Source organism: Scomber japonicus, chromosome 2 (genome assembly GCF_027409825.1).
Source record: "Scomber japonicus isolate fScoJap1 chromosome 2, fScoJap1.pri, whole genome shotgun sequence".
Lineage (NCBI taxonomy): Eukaryota > Metazoa > Chordata > Actinopteri > Scombriformes > Scombridae > Scomber > Scomber japonicus.
Genome location: NC_070579.1, coordinates 10,997,987 through 11,017,650, shown reverse-complemented (window position 1 = coordinate 11,017,650; position 19,664 = coordinate 10,997,987). Strand labels below are relative to the sequence as shown.

At 41.8% G+C, this 19,664-nt stretch overlaps 1 protein-coding gene across 1 annotated transcript; it reads right to left on the bottom strand.

The window, feature by feature from the left end:
* Positions 1 to 1,321: 1,321 nt before the first annotated feature.
* Positions 1,322 to 19,664, bottom strand: LOC128367494 (calmodulin-regulated spectrin-associated protein 3-like). Its single transcript, XM_053328043.1, has 19 exons — positions 19,529 to 19,664; positions 12,333 to 12,610; positions 11,668 to 11,808; positions 10,435 to 10,521; positions 10,236 to 10,271; positions 9,653 to 9,700; positions 8,407 to 8,545; positions 7,838 to 7,977; positions 7,328 to 7,421; positions 7,147 to 7,198; positions 6,853 to 6,914; positions 6,743 to 6,773; positions 4,076 to 6,566; positions 3,866 to 3,987; positions 3,463 to 3,749; positions 3,279 to 3,375; positions 2,099 to 2,211; positions 1,861 to 1,979; positions 1,322 to 1,651 (listed from the first exon to the last, which is right to left on the bottom strand). The coding sequence occupies exons 1-19, from the start codon at positions 19,662 to 19,664 to the stop codon at positions 1,322 to 1,324; spliced, it is 4,803 nt and encodes a 1,600-aa protein (XP_053184018.1).

Genomic DNA, 19,664 nt, shown 5'->3' with positions numbered 1-19,664 from the left:
AAGTGGCAGCGGCGATGCTGTGCGATTTGTTCCCCTTGAGTGGGTCTTAACCATTATAGTTGCCCCCAAAGCCTTCTAAATACCCTCCCATCTGTCTCAGCTTCCAAAAGACTGAACAGAGGAACCCAAACAGTTCACATTTTCAATTATTTAAGGGCCCCGTCGTAGCTGAAGCATCCATCAGGGCCCCACTCATTCCTCATGGCAGCACTCCTCATTATTAAATCATAAACTGCCCTCGAGATCTGATAAGTCAGTGTGAGAGAAACAAAAAGCCATGTGAGCGGAGCAGGACAACAATTCAGCAAGAGTAAGAAAAAAAAGACAGATTGAAACAGAGAGACAGCTTCATCAGCGGAGTTTATTCCAGTCTGTTATTTCATACATGAATGCTGGTCTGAAACACACCAATTTAACTGCGTGCACTCCACCAAGAGCACGACAATCCAGGTACTTGTAAATGTAGCTTGACATGACACACGTCATCCTCAATAGGCTATTAGTTAAGTGTACAAAAGTTATTTTAATTGGCATCTGATGCTCACACATATACCCATTATCAACATAGTTCCATCAAACCACACGTTTTCACTGTGATATTTTAAAATAAGCTTATGCCATATACAGTAAATGACCATTCATGCTGTGGTAATCATCTCTGAAAACCATTGACACATTTACGGATCTCTGACTCGGGTCCTATAGTTCACTTCTGCATCATATTATTATGGCTATCTTTCATTTAGCAAAACAAATGTGTTTTTAATCCACCTACTGACAATTGTTGGTAGAATTAAACTTGAACGTTGTATAAAACAAAAGTCCTGCAAGTCATTCTGACACAAGAAGGCATTTTCTCTGTTTGGCTTAATGTATAAAACGGGTGATCTACTGGAGGACCAGAGAGGGATTAGACAGTAATCATATGTCTGTGTTTTTCAATAAACAACTTATTAATGTTTCCTTTTCTTCTGAGAGAAAAAAAAAGTTGTTTTTTTAATGTTTACTTCAAACAATGAAAGTATAAGTAATGAGACTTTTTAAAAGTAACTTTTCATTGTGCAGTTAACCTAACATTTTACAAAACCTCCCTCAGTACTCAGGATTCAAGTGTTGTCTCTTGACTTGTGCTGTTAACATTTTCATGCACATTAAGAGGAGTACAAATGAATTTTAATATCATGTATTTCTACTAGAAATCCAAGAGTAAGAGAGGTACGCTGTGTGTGTATGCAACAGTTTTTAAACATGATTTACTAGTTTTCACGATAGTTACAGTGATTCGCTAATGATGTGTCACTGTGATGTTGTGTTATGTTCCTCACTTGGAAATTACAGCTTTCTTAGTAATGCTTGCCCTTCTGCTTCCTCCTCCTCCTGCTGCTCCTCCCCCGTGCCAAAGGTGGCTGGGGATGGTGAAGGCGTCCACGCTCATGCCCATGGTTTTAGAGGGGATGGCACTAAATTGCTTCCTGTCTGAGCTGTATTTATAGATTGTCTCCACCTGGGTTGAGCTAATTGTCCTTGGGCCCATGCCGGCCAAGCGTACAAGCTCCTGCGACTCTGGGTTCATGGTGTAAACGCCCCGAAACTGGCAGTTGGAATCACGGAAGAGGATGAGGAAGTGGTTGGCAGGACTCTTCTCCATCTCCTGGGGTTGGAGAAAGAACAGTCTGTGTTTTAGTTCATGATCTTCAAACATAACCTAGTTTGGTGTCTAAAATATGCACAGGTAGCAGAAGTCATGCCAAGATCTAAATTATTAATATCATGCCTTGAGGTAGCACAGAGGCTCATACTAAAACATACTAAAACATAATACATTATGCAGAAATTTTAGGCAGAAATTTAATTCTATACCTCAACTATCTTGCTCTTTTGTGTCTCGTTGACTTTTCCAGCCAGGCAGCAGCGAGAGAGAGCGTTGTGAATGATGAATTTATTGGACTTCAAGCTTGGTTCTTTGAAGAGCTTCGGACCTGCACGGGAAAACACAGGAACACTTGTTTACACGAACCCATGCCTACAGTTGTAAGTATTATTGCAATGTATATGAAAACTCAATAAATGACAGAAACTATACTGTGTATTACGGTACCTGTGTATTCTGGGGCAGGCGAGGTTCCATTGGATCCAGTCTCCCAGTCCTTGTCTCCATTCTGGTTAATCAGTCGGCTCGGTGTCACACATCCAGCGGGTGAACCAGGACGGCTGTCAGGCAGAAATCCAACAATTAACCAATAAGTCTTCCCCTCATATCTTTAAGCCCATTGTTTGTGTCATACTTGGCAGAATTGAGTATCATAGCTTGTTATTCTAATGTGGGCATGTTGATATGAATACCATTACTAAATGGTAATACGTTAGCATCATAGCATGAACACTGGAAGCAGGAGGAAACTAACTCTTAAGCATGTTTGTTTAATTTTTGCAAAAATGTAAAAGTGATAATTTGATGTTTTAGTGGGGGTTATATGGTGTAACTATTTCTTGGCAATCAAGCAAATGAGCATACTTTCCAAAATGCTGAACTATGCCTTTAACATATAGTAATCTTTAGCATGTTAGCATAATATCTATTGGGAAGGACTGGAAAGATTTGTTAAGGACTTACGAGCATTCACAACAACTCCAGTAGGTTGTATGATAACAGAGTTGGTCGTATTAAGGTTTAAAATACTGTACACGGACAAAATATTCTACATATACTCTACATATATTCTACAAATATTATACATTATATTCATTAAATTAGGGTTTAATTACAGTGAACGACTTTGGCTGATGTGAGGCGTCCATGTTTGCTTGGTTATCAAGTCAGACATATCGGAGCTTTCAGGAAACAGTTTCCATGACGTTATTAGTCATGGAGGTTGATGTGAACGCTATTTACAAGTCACAAACTTTTAATTACGGTAGCACCAATAAGCATTTATATTATGATATCATAAAATTAAGCATATTAGCATGCTATGTAAGCAGCTCAGTGGTATTCTGTCATTCATTTTTAGCAGTATCCTGACATTAACTTGATTAAGTGTTGGAAATTTGAACTTGTTGGTGGTGCTGTCAAGAAGTTAGGGTATTACTGAAATAATCTATTCATAGTCAGATTAGACATAGTCAAATTTCATGGCAATCCATCCAACAGTTATCAAAATATTTCTCTGTGGACCAAACTATTTGATTGAAAGACGAGGAGAACGACTGACAAAGTGGTTTTGCTGTGTTTACAGTAAAGAGGCATAAATGATTTAAACAGGAGGATAGCAGCATACCTGTGGGTTTTCTTAGTGGGGACGCCACTGTTTCCTGGCTCATTTGTAGCTGCCAGGTTGAGGGAGGATTGAGAGTAGACTTTGGTCAGCTTAGAAGCTGTAGCCATACAACATAAAGAGAGTTTCGTTAATGAAATCATCGACCAACGTCTACTTGACATACTTAATTAGTCGACCTCTTTACCTGCGGTTTGCTTGGCTGGGCTCCGAGACAGCTGTGATTCCTCCCTGGTCATGCTGCGAGGCCGGGCGTGAGCTTTCTTAACGGAAGATCGTCCATGATTTGTTGATTTCTGTCGCAACACTTTGTCCAAGTCCTCCATGATCTTGAGCTGATGCCGCCGTGCGTACTCCCCTCGCGTGAAATCTCCACGACGAACTGGAGTAGCGGGAGGTGTTGGGGAAGGAGAGGTGGTTCCAGCAGGAGGGGTATGGGAGGGAGATGCTACTCTCTTGTCTGAGGATGCTAGTCTGAGAACAGAAGACATTGGGATACGTTGACATGGGGATTTCTGAGGGGACAAACTCAATCAGTATAAAGTTTGATCAAGGATGCTAAAACTGTTTGCTGCTGGTATTTGTTTTACCTGTTTTCTCTTTCTTGCTCATGCCACTGTCTCCTCTTCTTCAGCTCCTCCGTTCTCTTCTGCTGTCTTTCTAAAAGCAATGCTTTTCGCTGGGCCATCTCCCCCTCACTACGTCCCTCATCCTACAAACCACACAACCAATTGTCACAACAGGATTTAGATTACAGGCTTGCACTAACCCCCCCTCCATGTTCCTTTCCAAGTACTCACCTGAAAGAAGAATCCAATTCCTCCTCTGTTCTCCAGCTCAGTCTGCTGTTCACTCGGTTCCAAAGTTTCAGTCTGTTTTGGCTCTTCTACTTCTTCTTCTTTGGATTCAGCTTTTTGTTCAGACAAATTTACAGTTTGTAAGGCCAGATCCAGCTGCTCCATGGGATCTAGGGGTTCTGCTGCGAGTCCTTTAGTCGGTTCCGCAGCAGATTCTGTATGGTCACTCATAGAATCAGAGGAAAACTCCTGCCCCTCATCTGTTGGTTCATCACTGCCCCCCTCTTGCCCTCCGAGAGATGACAGTGACACCTCAATCAGGCTGCAACGCTTCCCTGCAACTCCACCTCTCCCTTCTTCACCTCCTAAGCTGTATGCAGCAGAAATGGACATAGTCTCGCTCTCAAATGAACACTCGGAGGGAGCGCCAGAGCTGCTGCCACCAGTGGCCATAGGATGATGTCTGGGCTGCGCCAGGACGGCTAGTCCTCCTACTATGTCTACATCCTCCTGCTCAAGCTCCAAACTGAACTGGGTTGGGGTCTCGCTAGAACCTGTGTCCGAGATGTTCTCATCAGGCTGTGGCTGCTGTGTAGGCTGAGGAGACTCCTGAGGAGTCCGAGGCCCACCAATTCGGAAGGTCGATGAAGTCTGAACTTGACACTTGCTGGGGGACACACGCCGCAGGTGGGGGAGGGTGTCCACATTGTGGGTTGGTGTCAAGACCCGATTGAGAGGGGGGAACTTGAGTTCAGAAGGCCGCGGATGAGGTTGGGCGCGTGGGTGATGTTTGGGGCTGCGGGGAGTGGAGGAGGAGTGGATCTTTGTACGAGGAGCTGGGCAGGAGGAAGAGATGATATTTTTTGGGGGGGTGGATGCAGAAAGAAGGTGGGAACGACGGGACGGAGAGGAGGCAGATGGAGATTTGGGAACAGCAGAAATCATCCAAGCTTTAGTGGTGCTCCTGGCAGGATTCTTGGTCGGGGTTCTAGGTGGCGTCTTTGTTGGGGTGTGAGGAGGGGTTTTGGGTGGTGTTTTTGTGTTACTTCTGGCCGTTGCTTTTTGAGTAATTTTGGGTGTATTTCTGGGTCTTTGGTTGCTCATGAGCTGCTGTTGCTGTTCTGTAAGTTTCTGCATGTCTTTCTGTAGTGACGACAGAGCTTCACTCAGTTTCTGCACCACTTCGTTGTACTCCACTATAACAGTCTCACCTCCCTTTTCTTTTTCTGCTCCTTTTTCTGCTTCTTTTTCTGCTCCTTTCTTACTGTCAATAGAGAACGTGACCTGCTTCTCTAACCGAGGAGTACTGGAAACAGATGGCTTCTCTTTCTCCTTATCTCCATCTTTGTCTTTCTCCTTTTCTTTTTCCTCCTCCTGTTTCAGTTGCTCCTCCATGCGAGTGAGGCGCTCTTCCAGAGTGAGATTATCCTCAGCTGCTGCCTCCGCTCCTCCCTCTCCTTGCTCTCTTTTTAGTTGAAGGAAAGCATTTTTTCCAAGCCTCTGTCTATGCTTAGCAAAGATGGCTTCAATACGTCTTTTTTGGGCTTCAATGCTTTTGCGTTTTTCCTCCAGACGAGCCCCCAACTCCCAAGCCTCGGAACCTGGTTCAGGGCCTCTGGGACCAGGGCTGTCCTGCTGACCTGGTGCCCCTGCTGGGGTGGAGGGTGTATGTGGAGTTCCTGGGGTTGTTGGGGTCAGAGCAGAGGCTGAGTCTTCCCCAGGAGCAGCAGGGTGTCTTCTTCTGTTGTCTCGTCGTTCAGCAAAGCTTGTCATGCGTGGACTGTTGCTGGTGCTGTGGTTACCCTGGCGACCATTGCTTGGTCGCATATTACCAGGGGCGTTTCTAGGGGTATCATCAGATGCTTCGGAGGAGTCAACGCTGCCATCTCGTAGTACAGAGTCGTCATCACGGGACATATCAGAGGTATGTCCTGATCTTTCCCTCCTCTCTCCTCTTCCTTGCCTTTCATTATCACCCACTTCTCCACCGATGGGTCGATAAAGGACTCCAGAGCGGCAGGGAGCAGAGCTACTGAGCTGAGGATTACTCTCCTCTGGGGAGTGCAGGAAGAAACCAGCAGGTGCTCCTTCAGGACGCAACCTGGGCTCCGGCCTTCCTCCCAACACCCCTCTTCCACTTTTCTCTTGTGTCCTTCCCTTCTTTTGATCTTTGCTGCCAGGAGTGTGAACCACTTGTAGCGCCTCCTCAATGGTCGGCAGCTCGCCCATTGGTGTTGTGTGTGCGTAAGGGCCCCAGGAAGACCGCTGCGATGGTGCAGAAGCACTGACCAGGTGGCTGAGGTCCTCTGGGGGGCTGTATGGGACACGAGTAATCCCTGCTGGTTTCACTGGTGAACTCATTGCAGGGATGCCGGTGGCGAGGCTGTCAGTGCTGACAGAGCGAAAGACAGAATCTATTGGGTTGCCCATGACAATATCAACATCACTGTCCAGCCCAAATGGGATGCTGAAAGTCACTGCTGACAGAGGACGACTGCAGGGAGGTGGATTAGGATGGAAGGATGGAGAAATGGATGGGTTGTGTGAGATTACCATGAAAAAGCAGAAACCACATGAGCCAAAGTAAGAGGATTTAAAAAACTTAAGATAAAATACGAATGCAACACAACATTTACTATAGAAATCACATACAGCTTAGAGTGTAACTACCTGATCTGTTTCTTTGTCCAACTTTTGTTTTCTGGAAAGACAGAAAGAACAAGTAAATGAGTCTATAAAAGTCTATTTTGGTTAAATACATTCAAATAGCCATTTCTTACCTGGTGACACTGGGGAGGAGATGGGCACAAAAGGTTGTTTGAAGATGAAAGAAGGAGAACCACTGAAACAAAGAAAACACAGTTAAATGCTCATTTTCAAATCTTTGATTCTGAGTCTGAATCATCTGTCTGACTTCTACTTCTAATATGTCTTTATCCTCCTTAGTTAGTTCAGGTCCTGTTTTCATCTGTCTAAATGCTGCAGTAGTTCAGGTTCATACTGAGTTAGGCCAGATTTTTCCCCCTTGAACTAATTTTAAGTTTGTGCAAGTTGAATTATCAGGATGCTGGTACCTGTTGCTGTTCCCACTGACAGGACTCGTACAGAACAGTAATCCTGAGATATCTGAAACACACAGAAGCACTGCAGTTTCAGAAACTAATCATTAATTTATTATGTATTGATCAAACACTCAAAAAGCCAACATACTAATATTACAGGAACATTTTTAGTCACAAACTGTAAGTCACAAACCTGTGAGGTCGATGGGTTGAATTGGCTGGACAAAATCAGGCTTCTTTACTTCAAACCATTCCATCAGCTCGGCTATGAAGCTCATGATGTTCAGCTGAGGAGAAAAAATCATATTATGTCACCATGGCAGTGACTCACATGTGGACAGATTATAAAGGAAATAATAAGCACAAAGCCTTGGTGACTTTGCTTCACAGGAACAGACAGCACACCGGGTGTCAGAACGGATGTATACTGACATAAGCCCAAAGAGCAACAGAAAACTGCATGAACAGTGAACTGTCAACACTTTAAAGAGTCACTACAACCAGGCAACAAAATGATTCTTGCCGTGCCATCCTGCAGCTCCTGCACGCTCTGTCTCTTGAACCTTTCATCCAACAGATGTGCTTCTTAAACATTTTAGTGCCTGCCTTTTATTTCCATCCATCTTGCTCCTCACTTTAATTGCACAGATGCTTTTCCAGTATATAAATTACAGTGCAAATGTAAAAAGGTCATAATACTTACATGTAGAACCGGTGGAGCATAGAGGAGGTCCTCCAAAGGGAGGGGGCAGCAGCTCTGTAAACTGCTCTCACAAAACTCTTTGATCAGCTGTAGGTTGTAGAGACTGTCAGCCACTGACATGGTGTCCTTCAGACACACATCTGGAAGCAAATAAAGACATACTTAAACATATTAAAATGTAGTGTATAATGTTTGTGTATCCATGTGTCTGTCAGTGGTATGAACTATGACATACATTTTGATTCACTGTTAGAAACATTACAACAAATGCTATTTAGACTTGTGAAGTGAAATGATAAATTACTGAATTACACCAACACAATAGAATTATGGAGCATGCATTAGCATTTACTGCATATCCCAAAGTATCATGACTAAGCTCATTTAGAGTCAAAAAAAGGTAAGTTTTCTCTCTGAATGAAGAAATATCACATTAGCTGGCCCAACATGATGGGCCCATCATTTAAGTAGTTTAGTGTCTGGAAGCATGCATCAGCTGAACATAAATATTTCATCATCCGATATGTTCGTGTATGCTTGTGTGTTAATATCTGAATACATGTGTGTACCCTCTAGAGGCAGCAAGCTGGGGCAGTAGTAGTGCAACACAGCCGCTATAGCGCAGCCATTAGACAGATCTTTGACCGCAGAAACCAGAGGGAAAGTAGGAGTCAGCTTAGACTGCACTTTGTCCTTCCTATAGCGGATCTAAAGAGGAGAGAGAGGGGAGGAGGAGGAGGACGGTGAGAGAGGAAAGAAAGGGAGTTGTGCATAGACGAGTAGGAAACAAAAACAGTAAATGGGCAGGTGAGGGAAAGAGGAGGGATCGTAAAAGATTTTTAAAAATTTGAAAATATTTTTAAAGGGTTATGTTAAAGTTAAAAGTAAGAACTGAAAGAGTTATAACAGCAGCAACAGAAACATAAAACCAGCCAGGTTTGTCCCTCACTCTGACAAAAAAAAGTGCTGAACCAAAGAAATAACAGCATTGTCTCAAACTGTGAAGCCAGCCAAACTCCACGAAACAAAGCACAAGACCAGTAATGCTTCAGTTCATGAACATTTGCAGACATACACACATATACACCAACCAGACGGTGCAGTTTGAAGCTCAAAAAAAGGGCATTGCAAAAATATAACAACTAAAAAAATAAATAATGCACAGAAAACTATGGGTAGAAAAATGTCAGTGATTGTAAGTGAGAATGAGGACTTTGACCCGCTGATGTCCATGCAGCAAAAACAGGCACTGACAACACTGTGAGCCTTCACTTCTGATCAGGTAAGATGAACATAATCAGAGAAGAAAAAGTGAATTTAACAAAAACACTCATACTCCATTGTTTGAAAAATAAAAAGTGCACAAGTGATAATAAAACACCCAGGAGAATCCACAAGAAAACAAAATGCTGCATGTTTAAGTGCATCAACTTCAACTTATGCTGAATGACGTTACGCAGCCCTGTTTCAGGAGGACAAAGGGTTCAGTATCAGAGAGTAACATCCAGTCTTATTATGCCTCCTATAACATGGCTTTGTAACAAACACTTGAAAGAAAAGCAATAAATAAAGCAAATAAAAAATGCACTAACAGTGTTAATAAGCTAATGAGTTTTAACGATTCCATCCAACCTCGGGGTTGGAGTGGCGATTAGTTTGCAGTCAGTCAATCAGTCAGTCAATCAATCAGTCAGTCAGTCATCGACAGTGTGGGAGAGGTGTGGCGATTGGTCAGTCTGTCGGTCAGTCTGGTGCGTTGCTACGGGAGACGTGGAGGATGAGGGTGAGAGAGAAGAGCGAGGTGTTATACGTTACCACTGGTGGCTTATTCCCCGACTCCTTCAAACAAAAAGCGATAGCATGCTGGATGGGGGGGATGGCAGAGAGAGGGAAACAAGCATAAATGACAAGGGGGCCGGTCATCATGGGAACCGCCACACCAAAAAGTCACATGGCACTGCTCGGGGAGAGAGAGGAGCCACAGGGGGCGAAGAGGAGGAGGAGGAGAGGAAGGGGACAAACAAGAAGGGCGCGGAGGTGGTTTATTTATCAGCTAGGAAGTAATTTCACCTCCCTCCTTCCTCTCCAACATCTCCTTCTCCTACTCAGCTCTGATAATCTGGGCAGTTTGAGATGAAACTGATGACTGAATGTAAGTCAGAAACACCTCAGTGTCCAAACTATCACCAGCTAATAATATTAATAACCAATAACAGGACAGGACATATTTGTGGCATCTTGAAAAAGGTCAACAGATATTAAAGGCACTTTTAATGACGAGACAGATAAGAGGTATGTGTGGTACTTCCAGCAGGCACAGTAATGTCAGCCATAGCGGATGGACAGACTCTGAGAGAGAGAGAAAGAAAGATAGACAGAAGAAGAAGAGAACACTTACGGGGACTAGTTTCCAGTACCAACGGGTGGATTGACACTGCCAGAGAGCAAGGCATGACAGAGACAAACCAGAGGGAGAGAAAACAGAGAAGCAGAGCAAGGTTGATGTTAGCTTTAGCAACATAGCATCATGAGGGACAGTTGGTGTGTAGTAAAACTTCACAAGTGTGTGTTTGAGTGTGTGTGTAGTGTGTTTGTACCGAGTCCTGAGCAGTCTGCATATCTGTACACGTCTGCGGTTTGGGAGGTTCTTCTTCTTCTGTGCTTTCTCTCAACGTCTGATTCAGCTGCAATGACAAGACAACTACAGTTAAAGTACAAGTTCCCAAGATTTAAATTTAAGATGTTGTGCATGAGAAAGGGGAAATTTAAAGATGCCACTTTTAAAGAACAAGATATGAACCCTTAAACAGGCAGACTCTTTGACACCTTGTTAAGGAGCATGATTGGTTAAGGTGGTTGTTCAGTGAATTGGTAGAACTAGATTGGTAGAGTTGAAGCTTGTGGTAGGCCTACACTTTGATGTTTTACTTAGGTGCAAATGAGATAAGTAGGATTTTATTTTTCACATCTCATGTTCCACTCCTGCCTGTTTAAGGGTTAAACTTTTTTTTTTATATGGCTACATGTGATGTCATGATGTCATCGTAGTCCTCATAGTCTTAGTCTATCCTATAAACACAGAACTCAATCAGACATTTGGCAATTTATAACACAATATGCAGCACCGCTTGGCAATACGTTGTTATTTTTAAAGGCTAATCACAAATATTTGCAGGTTGTAGTTTCTAAAATGTGATGAATCTGGTGCTCTACTGGATCTTTGCATATGTTACGGTTATTCATTTTGTACTGGCTCTATATGCAGCCTTTCAATTCATCCTCTATTTAAAACAGGAAATCTGATACGAAATCTGAAATATGGGCGACTAACTGAAGGTCATTTGTGGACATGCGAGAAAAATCTGACATCAGTTTGATGGGGAAGTAGAGATTACCTAAAATTTGGAAATTTGACCATGTTTATAATAGACAACTGACACCATAACAGTATAAAAATAACAGAAAACAAGCATGATGTTAAACAGGAAGTAATAAAAAAGATGTCACAATGTCACCAGAAGCAGAAAGCCTTTCAATATGAAGTCGGTAAAATCTGACAGCAGAGCATCATTTGTGACATTTTTTCTGCAACCCTTCATGACATGTCTGGGTTTACTGAGAGCTTATTGGATTATCCTGCTTTCACATTAGCTTTCAGTGATGTTATATTATGTATGACTATAAATGATTGTAAGTAACATTTTCATGAGATCTGGATTATAAACAGTAAATCTGCTCTAAACCATTTACTATCTTTTGTGAATGAAAAAAGAAAGGCGACGATGACTGGCAGTGACATCAGTGCTGTTACCGCGGCAACGTGATCTCACCCTGTTGACCCAGAAGAGCAGAGCGTTCTCCCACGGAGCCCCGACACCCATCTGCTCCGCCTCCGCCGCCATCTTCACCCTGCCCACGGTCTCTTTAGCAGCCAGTGACATCAGCGCGTCGATCAGGGCGAGGTGGGTATTCTGCACCAATCAGGGACAAGAGGGGCAATTTAAGCACATGACTTTCTCTCAGGGTATTTTTTGTCCACTACATTTGAGACAGAAATATTAAACTTTTGCTGACTATATTTATTATGATTCTGTTTTTTCTCACTTCTGTCTCTCCTCCTTTCCTTCTTTTATCCCTCTATTCTTCCTTTGTCCCCTTCCTACTTTCTTTCCTCATTTTCTCTTTCATTCTTTTGTTCCCTCTTCTTAACTTCAACTGGCATGAAAGCATGAAAATCCCCAAAAGTAGACACAGCGTTTTCAGCTGACAATGACGCTAATCCTTTAATTTCCTCACATTTATTTTGGATACTGTAGTTAAATTTAACTCAAATACTTGTTTATTTATTCACTTACTTATCATCTAGTATATTCTGAGTGTGGTATTTGCTTTAGTAAAAGATCAGAATACTTCCTTTCACTGTTGGACCACACACACACATTTTTACACACACACACACACACACACACACACACACACACACACACACACACACCGTCTTAATGGGAACAAAGCTGAGGTCCTCCTCTGTGACGTCCACATCCTGGATCTTTGGAGCGAAACCTTTCTTAATGAGGAACTGTAATAGGGCGGAGTTGTCGGCCGGAGACCCCTGCGACGCTGGCACAGAGACCCCGTGTGCCTGGGCCAGCAGGGCCTGAGCTCTGCAGTAGATCTCCGGGGAGAGAAGCAGCTTGGAGACGGCCGGCTTGAGGTGCTCTTGTTCATACTGGTCTTTGTAAAGCGGCTCCCGCAACTCCACAGGAACGTTCTCTGCAAGACAGACAGAGAGAGAGAGGACGGCTCAGTGAGCTTTTTAAAGTATAGAAAGAGAGAGTCATGACCGTGCTAATGAACTCAAAAGCTCAGAGTTAATATTTCAGTGGATGGAGGAAGTTGAAAGAGTCCACTCAGTCATTATCTACAAGCGGAGCAGCTCATTCATCCACACTCTCTGACCTGCATATGAGGAGAAGCAGAACCATAAAGACCACTGAGTCAGCTTCCCCGCATTGTTCTCCGAAGAAGAGGAAAAATAAAATGCAGAGAATTGCTTTGATACCGCATTGTCCCATGTGGCAGAGTTCACAAAGGCTGAACAGGCTCCACCAAGATGCCGCAGCTCTATTATTTCATCTGCTCTGAATGAGAAAACAGTATGGTTTACTAATGTAGAGCTATTTTAGTGTACGAATCAGGTACCATTTAAATACTGAGCATTTCCTGCTGGTGGTTAACCCTCCTGTTGTCCTCGAGTCAAGGAAGGGAGGAAGAGAGGGAGGAGGGAGGAAGAAGGAAGGAAAGGAGGGAGGGAAGGAAGGAGGGAGGGAATGAGGGAAGGAGGGAGAAGGAAGGAAAGGAGGGAAGGAGGGAGGGAGGGAGGGAGAAGGAAGAAAGGGAGGAAGGAAGGATGGAAGGGAGAAAGAAGGAAGGAAGGAAGGAAGGAAGGAAAGGAGGGAAGGAGGAAGGAAGGAAGGAAGAAGGAAGGAAGGAAAGGAGGGAGGAAGTAAGGAAGGGAGGAAGAAGGATGGAAAGGAGGGAAGGAGGAAACAAGGAAGGAGGGAGGGAGGGAGAAAGGAAAAGAGGAAGGGAGGAAGGAAGGAAGGGACAGAGGAAAGAAAGAAAGAAAGAAAGAAAGAAAGAAAGAAAGAAAGAAAGAAAGAAAGAAAGAAAGAAAGAAAGAAAGAAAGAACAGTCAAAACAGACGGGGTCAATTTGACCCGGGAGGACGACACAAAGGTTAAATGTACTGTGGAGAAAAAAAAGAGTAATGGAACAAGAGAGTAACAACTGGGAGTAACAATAAACTGGGAAACATCTCAATCTGATTATAATCTTATTTCACAGATACGATATGCTACCAAAATTGCAGAGGCTCAGTAAATGTTAAGAACTTCCTGACTAAGTCATTTTTTTCAGCAGAGTTGTGAAACTATACAGAATGCACTTTTCTTTACTTTGTGTGCTCAGCTCCCAGCACAGTTCATCAACCTGTCAGTCTGGAGAGCAGGAACAAGCTCAGTAAGCAAAGAAGTTGGACGACATGTCTAATAACGAGGTACTGCAGATTTGTGACTTCTGCTGTGTGTCTATATAAACACCCCCCCCCCCCCCCCGCCTCCACACACACACACACACACACACACAAACACATACATATGCCCAAATATACTTTTATAACTCTTTAGCTTATGTCCTTGACTGTCTGAGGTTAAGGGGAACATATTTTGCTTCTTGTGATTTTCTGTTATTAATATTCTGTTATTAAGTGTTTGAACAAAGTCAAAGGCTCCAAAACTTGAGGTAAACTTATGTACAAATGTCACCTGAAAGTCAAAAACCAGGGCTTCAACTCGCTCTAAATATTTTGATTCCACCTTGCTGATGAGCTGACATTGGCTCGTTATGCATCACAATGAATTGTCATCTGTTCCATAGCCTTCCCTCTCAGATTTCAGATCAAATTTTGTCCTGAACATGTCAGAGGAAGAGGAAGAACTAGAAAAAAAGAGGGTGAGGGGGGACTTAAAGCGACAGGAGCTAAAAAGACCTGATTTAAACAGACACTGAACTGAGGGGCTGCATAAAGGTCCAGTATGAGATACATCAGGAGTTTTTTTAACTGTAAATCATACAGATATATTCCAACAGCAAAAATATAAACCATAATATGTCTCCATTAATCTTGTCATCTTATGATAAGGACTCAGTTGATGTACCATTAACTGACAAGAGACTCATACAGCACTCTAGAGGTAATGAAAGAGGATTTGAGAAAATATCTGAAAACTCGGATGGAGAGGTTATTAGAGAAGAAATAAAATATTGTAGATGGGTTAAATTCCCAAAATGAAAACAGGAGTATTCACTGATGTAATATAGTTTTGGGGTTGGAAGGTCAAAGACTAGTTTAAGACTCATCAATCATTCATGGAGCACAACGATGTATGTTCATAGCTCTTGTTTTCTTCCACTCTATCTATATTTACATACGTGAGGTAAGTATTTTATCATTACACTGTAAATCATGGGCTTGTAATGTAATTATGTCAATCACTGAATATAACTGTATAAAACTGAGAAACTTTAACCACAATTGAAATTAGGTGACCATTCGTGACAGTGTCTGCAGGAGAAGATAATATCATCATCTGCATGAACAGCTCAGTTAGGTTAGCCAGACAAGAGTGTGTGTGTGCATGTCAAGTAATCTACGATGTACAAGAAGCTCACAGCACTCTGAGTGGGTCATTTCATAGACACATACCCTCAGAGGACACATGAAAACACACACACACACACACACACACACACACACACACACACACACACACTTCCATGATTGACCCATATTCCAACTCTGCAGTCTCTGGAAGGCGGCTCAAGGAATCGGGATAATCCTGAAGATTGGAGTGGACTTCCTAAAGGGAATATCAGTCTACATTTCTTCCATTTACTCTACAGTCAATCCTCATTCCCTCTACGCCTTTTTCACTGACTCTTCTCCACTCATTCATCCCCTCATCTGTCCATACGCATCTCTGTAACCTAATATTGTAAGGCTTTCTTATGTAACTGTTACTACTTCTTCCCATTTTGTACCTGCTCAAATTAGAGAGAAGAAAAGAGAAGAGAAGAGAAGAGAAAAGAAGAGAAAAGAAGAGAAGTGAAGAGAAGAGAAAAGAGAAGAGTATAGAAGAGAAGAGAAGAGAAGAGAAGAAAAGAGAAGAAAAGAGAAGAGTATAGAAGAAAAGAGAAGAGAAGAGTATAGAAGAGAAGAGAAGAAAAGAGAAGAGAAAAGAAGAGAAGAGTATAGAAGAGAAGAGAAGAGAAGAGTATAGAAGAGAAGAAAAGAGAAGAGAAGAAAAGATAAGAGAGGAAAAGAAAAGAAAAGAGAAGAGAAGTGTATAGAAGAGAAGAGAAGAGAAGAGAAGAGAAGAGAAGAGAAGAGAAGAGAAGAGAAGAGAAGAGAAGACAAGAAAAGAGAAGAGTATAGAAGAGAAGAGAAGAGAAGAGAAGAGTATAGAAGAAAAGAGAAGAGATTAGAAGAAAAGAAAAGAAAAGAAAAGAAAAGAGAAGAGAAGAGATGAGAAGAGAAGAGAAGAGAAAAAATATCCACACACTCCACTGCAGTGTGACACACACTCGAATCATCCTCCATTTTTTGGGTTAAACCCTCGTCTTTCACACTCTGCAGCACTGGGAGGAAATAGGACTGCTGTCACTATGGGAACGGTAGAAATGGCAAGCGGCCATTCTGTCCCAATCACAACAGAAGCAATGAGACTGGACTGCAGAGTAGGACCCAGCTAACCCATTTAGCATAATACTAATCTAATCTGGAAGAGAAATGGAAACAGGCCTGTGGTACTGAGACAACACGACAGAGTATCGACAAGACAGCGTTTCATATCGTGTGGATTTTATGAGTCTGATCAGATGCTAGGAAGAATAAATCCATGTTATTATCAGGACAACATAATGACAGTCATTGAAATCTTCCTCCCAAGCTGTCCTAACACTTACAAACAAATGCTGACACACACAAAGCTGTTTTTGGATGCAGCTCGGAAACTCAAAGGTCACACAAATTACAAAAAAAGCCTATTTTCTCTTTTTATCCTGAGTGGCATCTAGCCATGCAGATAGCTTTAGTTTTATCTGACTGCATTTCCATCCAATCCACAAAGGACATGAATGGAATTACATCTGTGGTGCTGAAAGCTTTGAAACATGACATAAAAAAAACAAACTCGGCTACAAACAGCTACACAGTCCCTTATCTCTGGAGTCACTTTCTATTGACAGTTATAATAAATGTTTTTTGTAATTTGGGTGAAACAACCCTTTAAAGTAAGTGAGTGACATCGACTAAAAAGACTAGACAATCTCAAGAGAGGTGGGCTACATTTCTGGGTTGTATCAACTGTATGTGTGATGTGGTGTTTGTCTGATTGGGTATTCATTTGTTGTTTGAATAAAGAAATGAACATACATTTTTAAAAAAGAGAAGTGGGCTACAACTGAATAACTATATGACACTGAAAGGCATAACATCATCATTGGAGAAGCTGCAATCACCAGCAGCTTTATATTTATTTTATATTTGAGTGTCTGAGAGAAAACGTTGGTGTATTATTGCTGTGGGTCGTCAGACAGATGATGCATCAGCTATTTTTTTCATATATTAAAGTATGGGTTTTTTTCATTGTAGTCAGTGTCTGAAGTCTCTCATTCATTGCATTTTAGTGACCAAAACGATTAATTGATTATCAAAAGGTCACCAATAAATATTCTGTCAATGGACTAATCGTTGCAGCTCTATGAGAGAGGGATGATAGGTAAGGCAGGATATGATTATATATTTTAATGTTCAGTGTTATCTGTTTTAGGATTTTATTTATCCATTTTGTTTTTAAGAATTTGAATCAATGGCAGTATCTATTTATTGCCCTTATGTTAGTCTTACATTGTTTTGTGACCCCTTTGTATTCTCTTCATTATTTATACAAGTCATTAGAAGTCTATGTTATATGTTATATGTATGCTTCTATCTTTGATCTATATATCTTGGCCATTTTTTAAAATCTCAGTAAGGTCATTTTCTGATTTAAAAAAGTACAGCTGCAATGATCAGTTGATTAATTGATTAGTCGATTGAGAGACAATAAATTGATGACTATTTTGATAATGGAAGAATCAGTTTAGTCATCTTATTAAAAAAGAAGAAATGCTGCATATTTACTAGTTGCAGCTTATTAAATGTGAAGATTTGAATCTTTTATGTGTCATGCATATTAATAAACTGAATATATTTGGATTCTGTACTGCTAATTGGATAAAATAAGATATTTATAATTATCACCATGTGCTATAAGAAAATAAAAAAGAAATGAGACCCTTTTTTCCCTGTTTTATTTTCTAGATAGAATGATTAATTGAGAAAATAATGGTCAGCTGAATCAATAATTACATTAATCATTAGCTGCAGCTCTGAATCGGCAGATCATTGAGCTTAATGTCTGTAATATCATGTTTCATTCACTCTATCTGGGTTTAAAGGTGATTTAGTCTAACACAACAGAAATACAAGAAAACAAGAAATGCAAGTCTGCTATACTGCAACTATTTTGTGTGGCAGTCATCCTTTGTGTCTGCTAGAATAAATCTGAGCTGAATCAGCAGTGTGTGGCGAGTCCCATGTGTGTGCCTTTATTAGTGCTATTTCCTTCCAGGCTTTCATTAAAAGTCTATGAGGCACCCGGTGGGCATTTTCCAGTTGACAGACAACAATGAGCCCCCCCCTGCTGTGAGGTTTGCAGCTCATCTCACCTCCTGTCCCACTGACTGACAGGATGGACACAAATGTAATCTGAAAATCCGTGTCCAAAGCTATTACTGCATCAAAAAAAGCATGGCTTATTGCATAAAGGATAACCATGCAACTTTACTATTGCAGTATTCGTCTATGGTCTGACATCATTGTGTTAGTCAGCAGAGCCTGAACCTAAATCAGGCTGAAAAGATTAGTCTACCAGCAGAAAATGTATCAACATTAATTCTGATTATTGATCTGCTGTGTGTCATTTATCCACACAAAAGCAGCTGTTCTTTGATCCCATTTTCAGTATCATTATAAATCCAGTTTATCTTTAGGTTTTGGAGTGTTGGTTTGGTCCAAATGAGCAGACTGATCAACCTTTAGCTCTGGAAAACGTTAAAGATTCAATGATCAAATCAACAACATAACAGATTAATCAGTATTGCCTAATTACCATAATAATGAGACTAGCTGCAGCCTCAAACTACAACATGGACGATGATGTCATTCAAACCAGTGCTGAACTAGCATCTCTCTGACACTGTGTCAACAAATCTTTGACATCACATCAGCTTCAGAAAGATGACATTAGATTGTGCAGCTGTTTCGGTATCTCCTTTACATCCCCACATCTGCACTGGCCACGCAAAAAATATATTCAATTTGCATGTAGAAAGATGCTTTTACAATTCTAACATGCTATATATGAAAATTATCTCTAAACTGCTCCATGAAATTAAATCTTCTGCAGCTGTTACCACCAGCAACAGCCCATTGTCTGATAAAAAGCTCCTGTGTCACCTTCACTGGCTATACTGCCACGCGTTATAGCACAACGTGCGTGCGTAACACTGACACAAATATTATGCTGTGCTGACCCATTTACAGCCAGCCCCCACAAAAGCTATGTATAGACATCTTTTTCTATCATTTCTGTTAACCAATTTATTAATAATATTAATTTAAAAAAAACCCTCCACAGGCCTGGTATAGCCAAGCACTGACAAAGGCTTTGTTGCACTGCAGCGATGACAGCCTCCAGTTCCTTCAAGCATCATGCAGCAATGAGGAGAATCCGTCTGACAAGCCTCATATGCATGTCAATAATTGGCTGAAAGTCCTTCACAATATGGTAGCCTACGTACACTGCAGGATCAAAGCTGCACAGCCTCGCAGGAGAAAAGCAGGTGAACTACGAGCATCACAGCGGAGGATTTTTAAGGATGGATGCTGAGCAGAAGGATGCTGAGGTTTCCCCTCCAGCTCCAAATAAAACGACCGGCTCCATATATAGATATACATATATAGCAGGATGAATTATTAAGCGCCCCACCCAAACAGCGCCACGGTGATGTGAACAGCGGGTGTACCTGCTGAGCCGTAGGATTTAGATAGCAGCCACCGGACGCTGGCGCAGATCTTCGCCCGGTTGAAGTCGTACTGGTCCAGGGGTTTAATCTCCGGCACCGAGAAGGTCTTTTTCATCGCGCTGGGAGAGTCCACCAT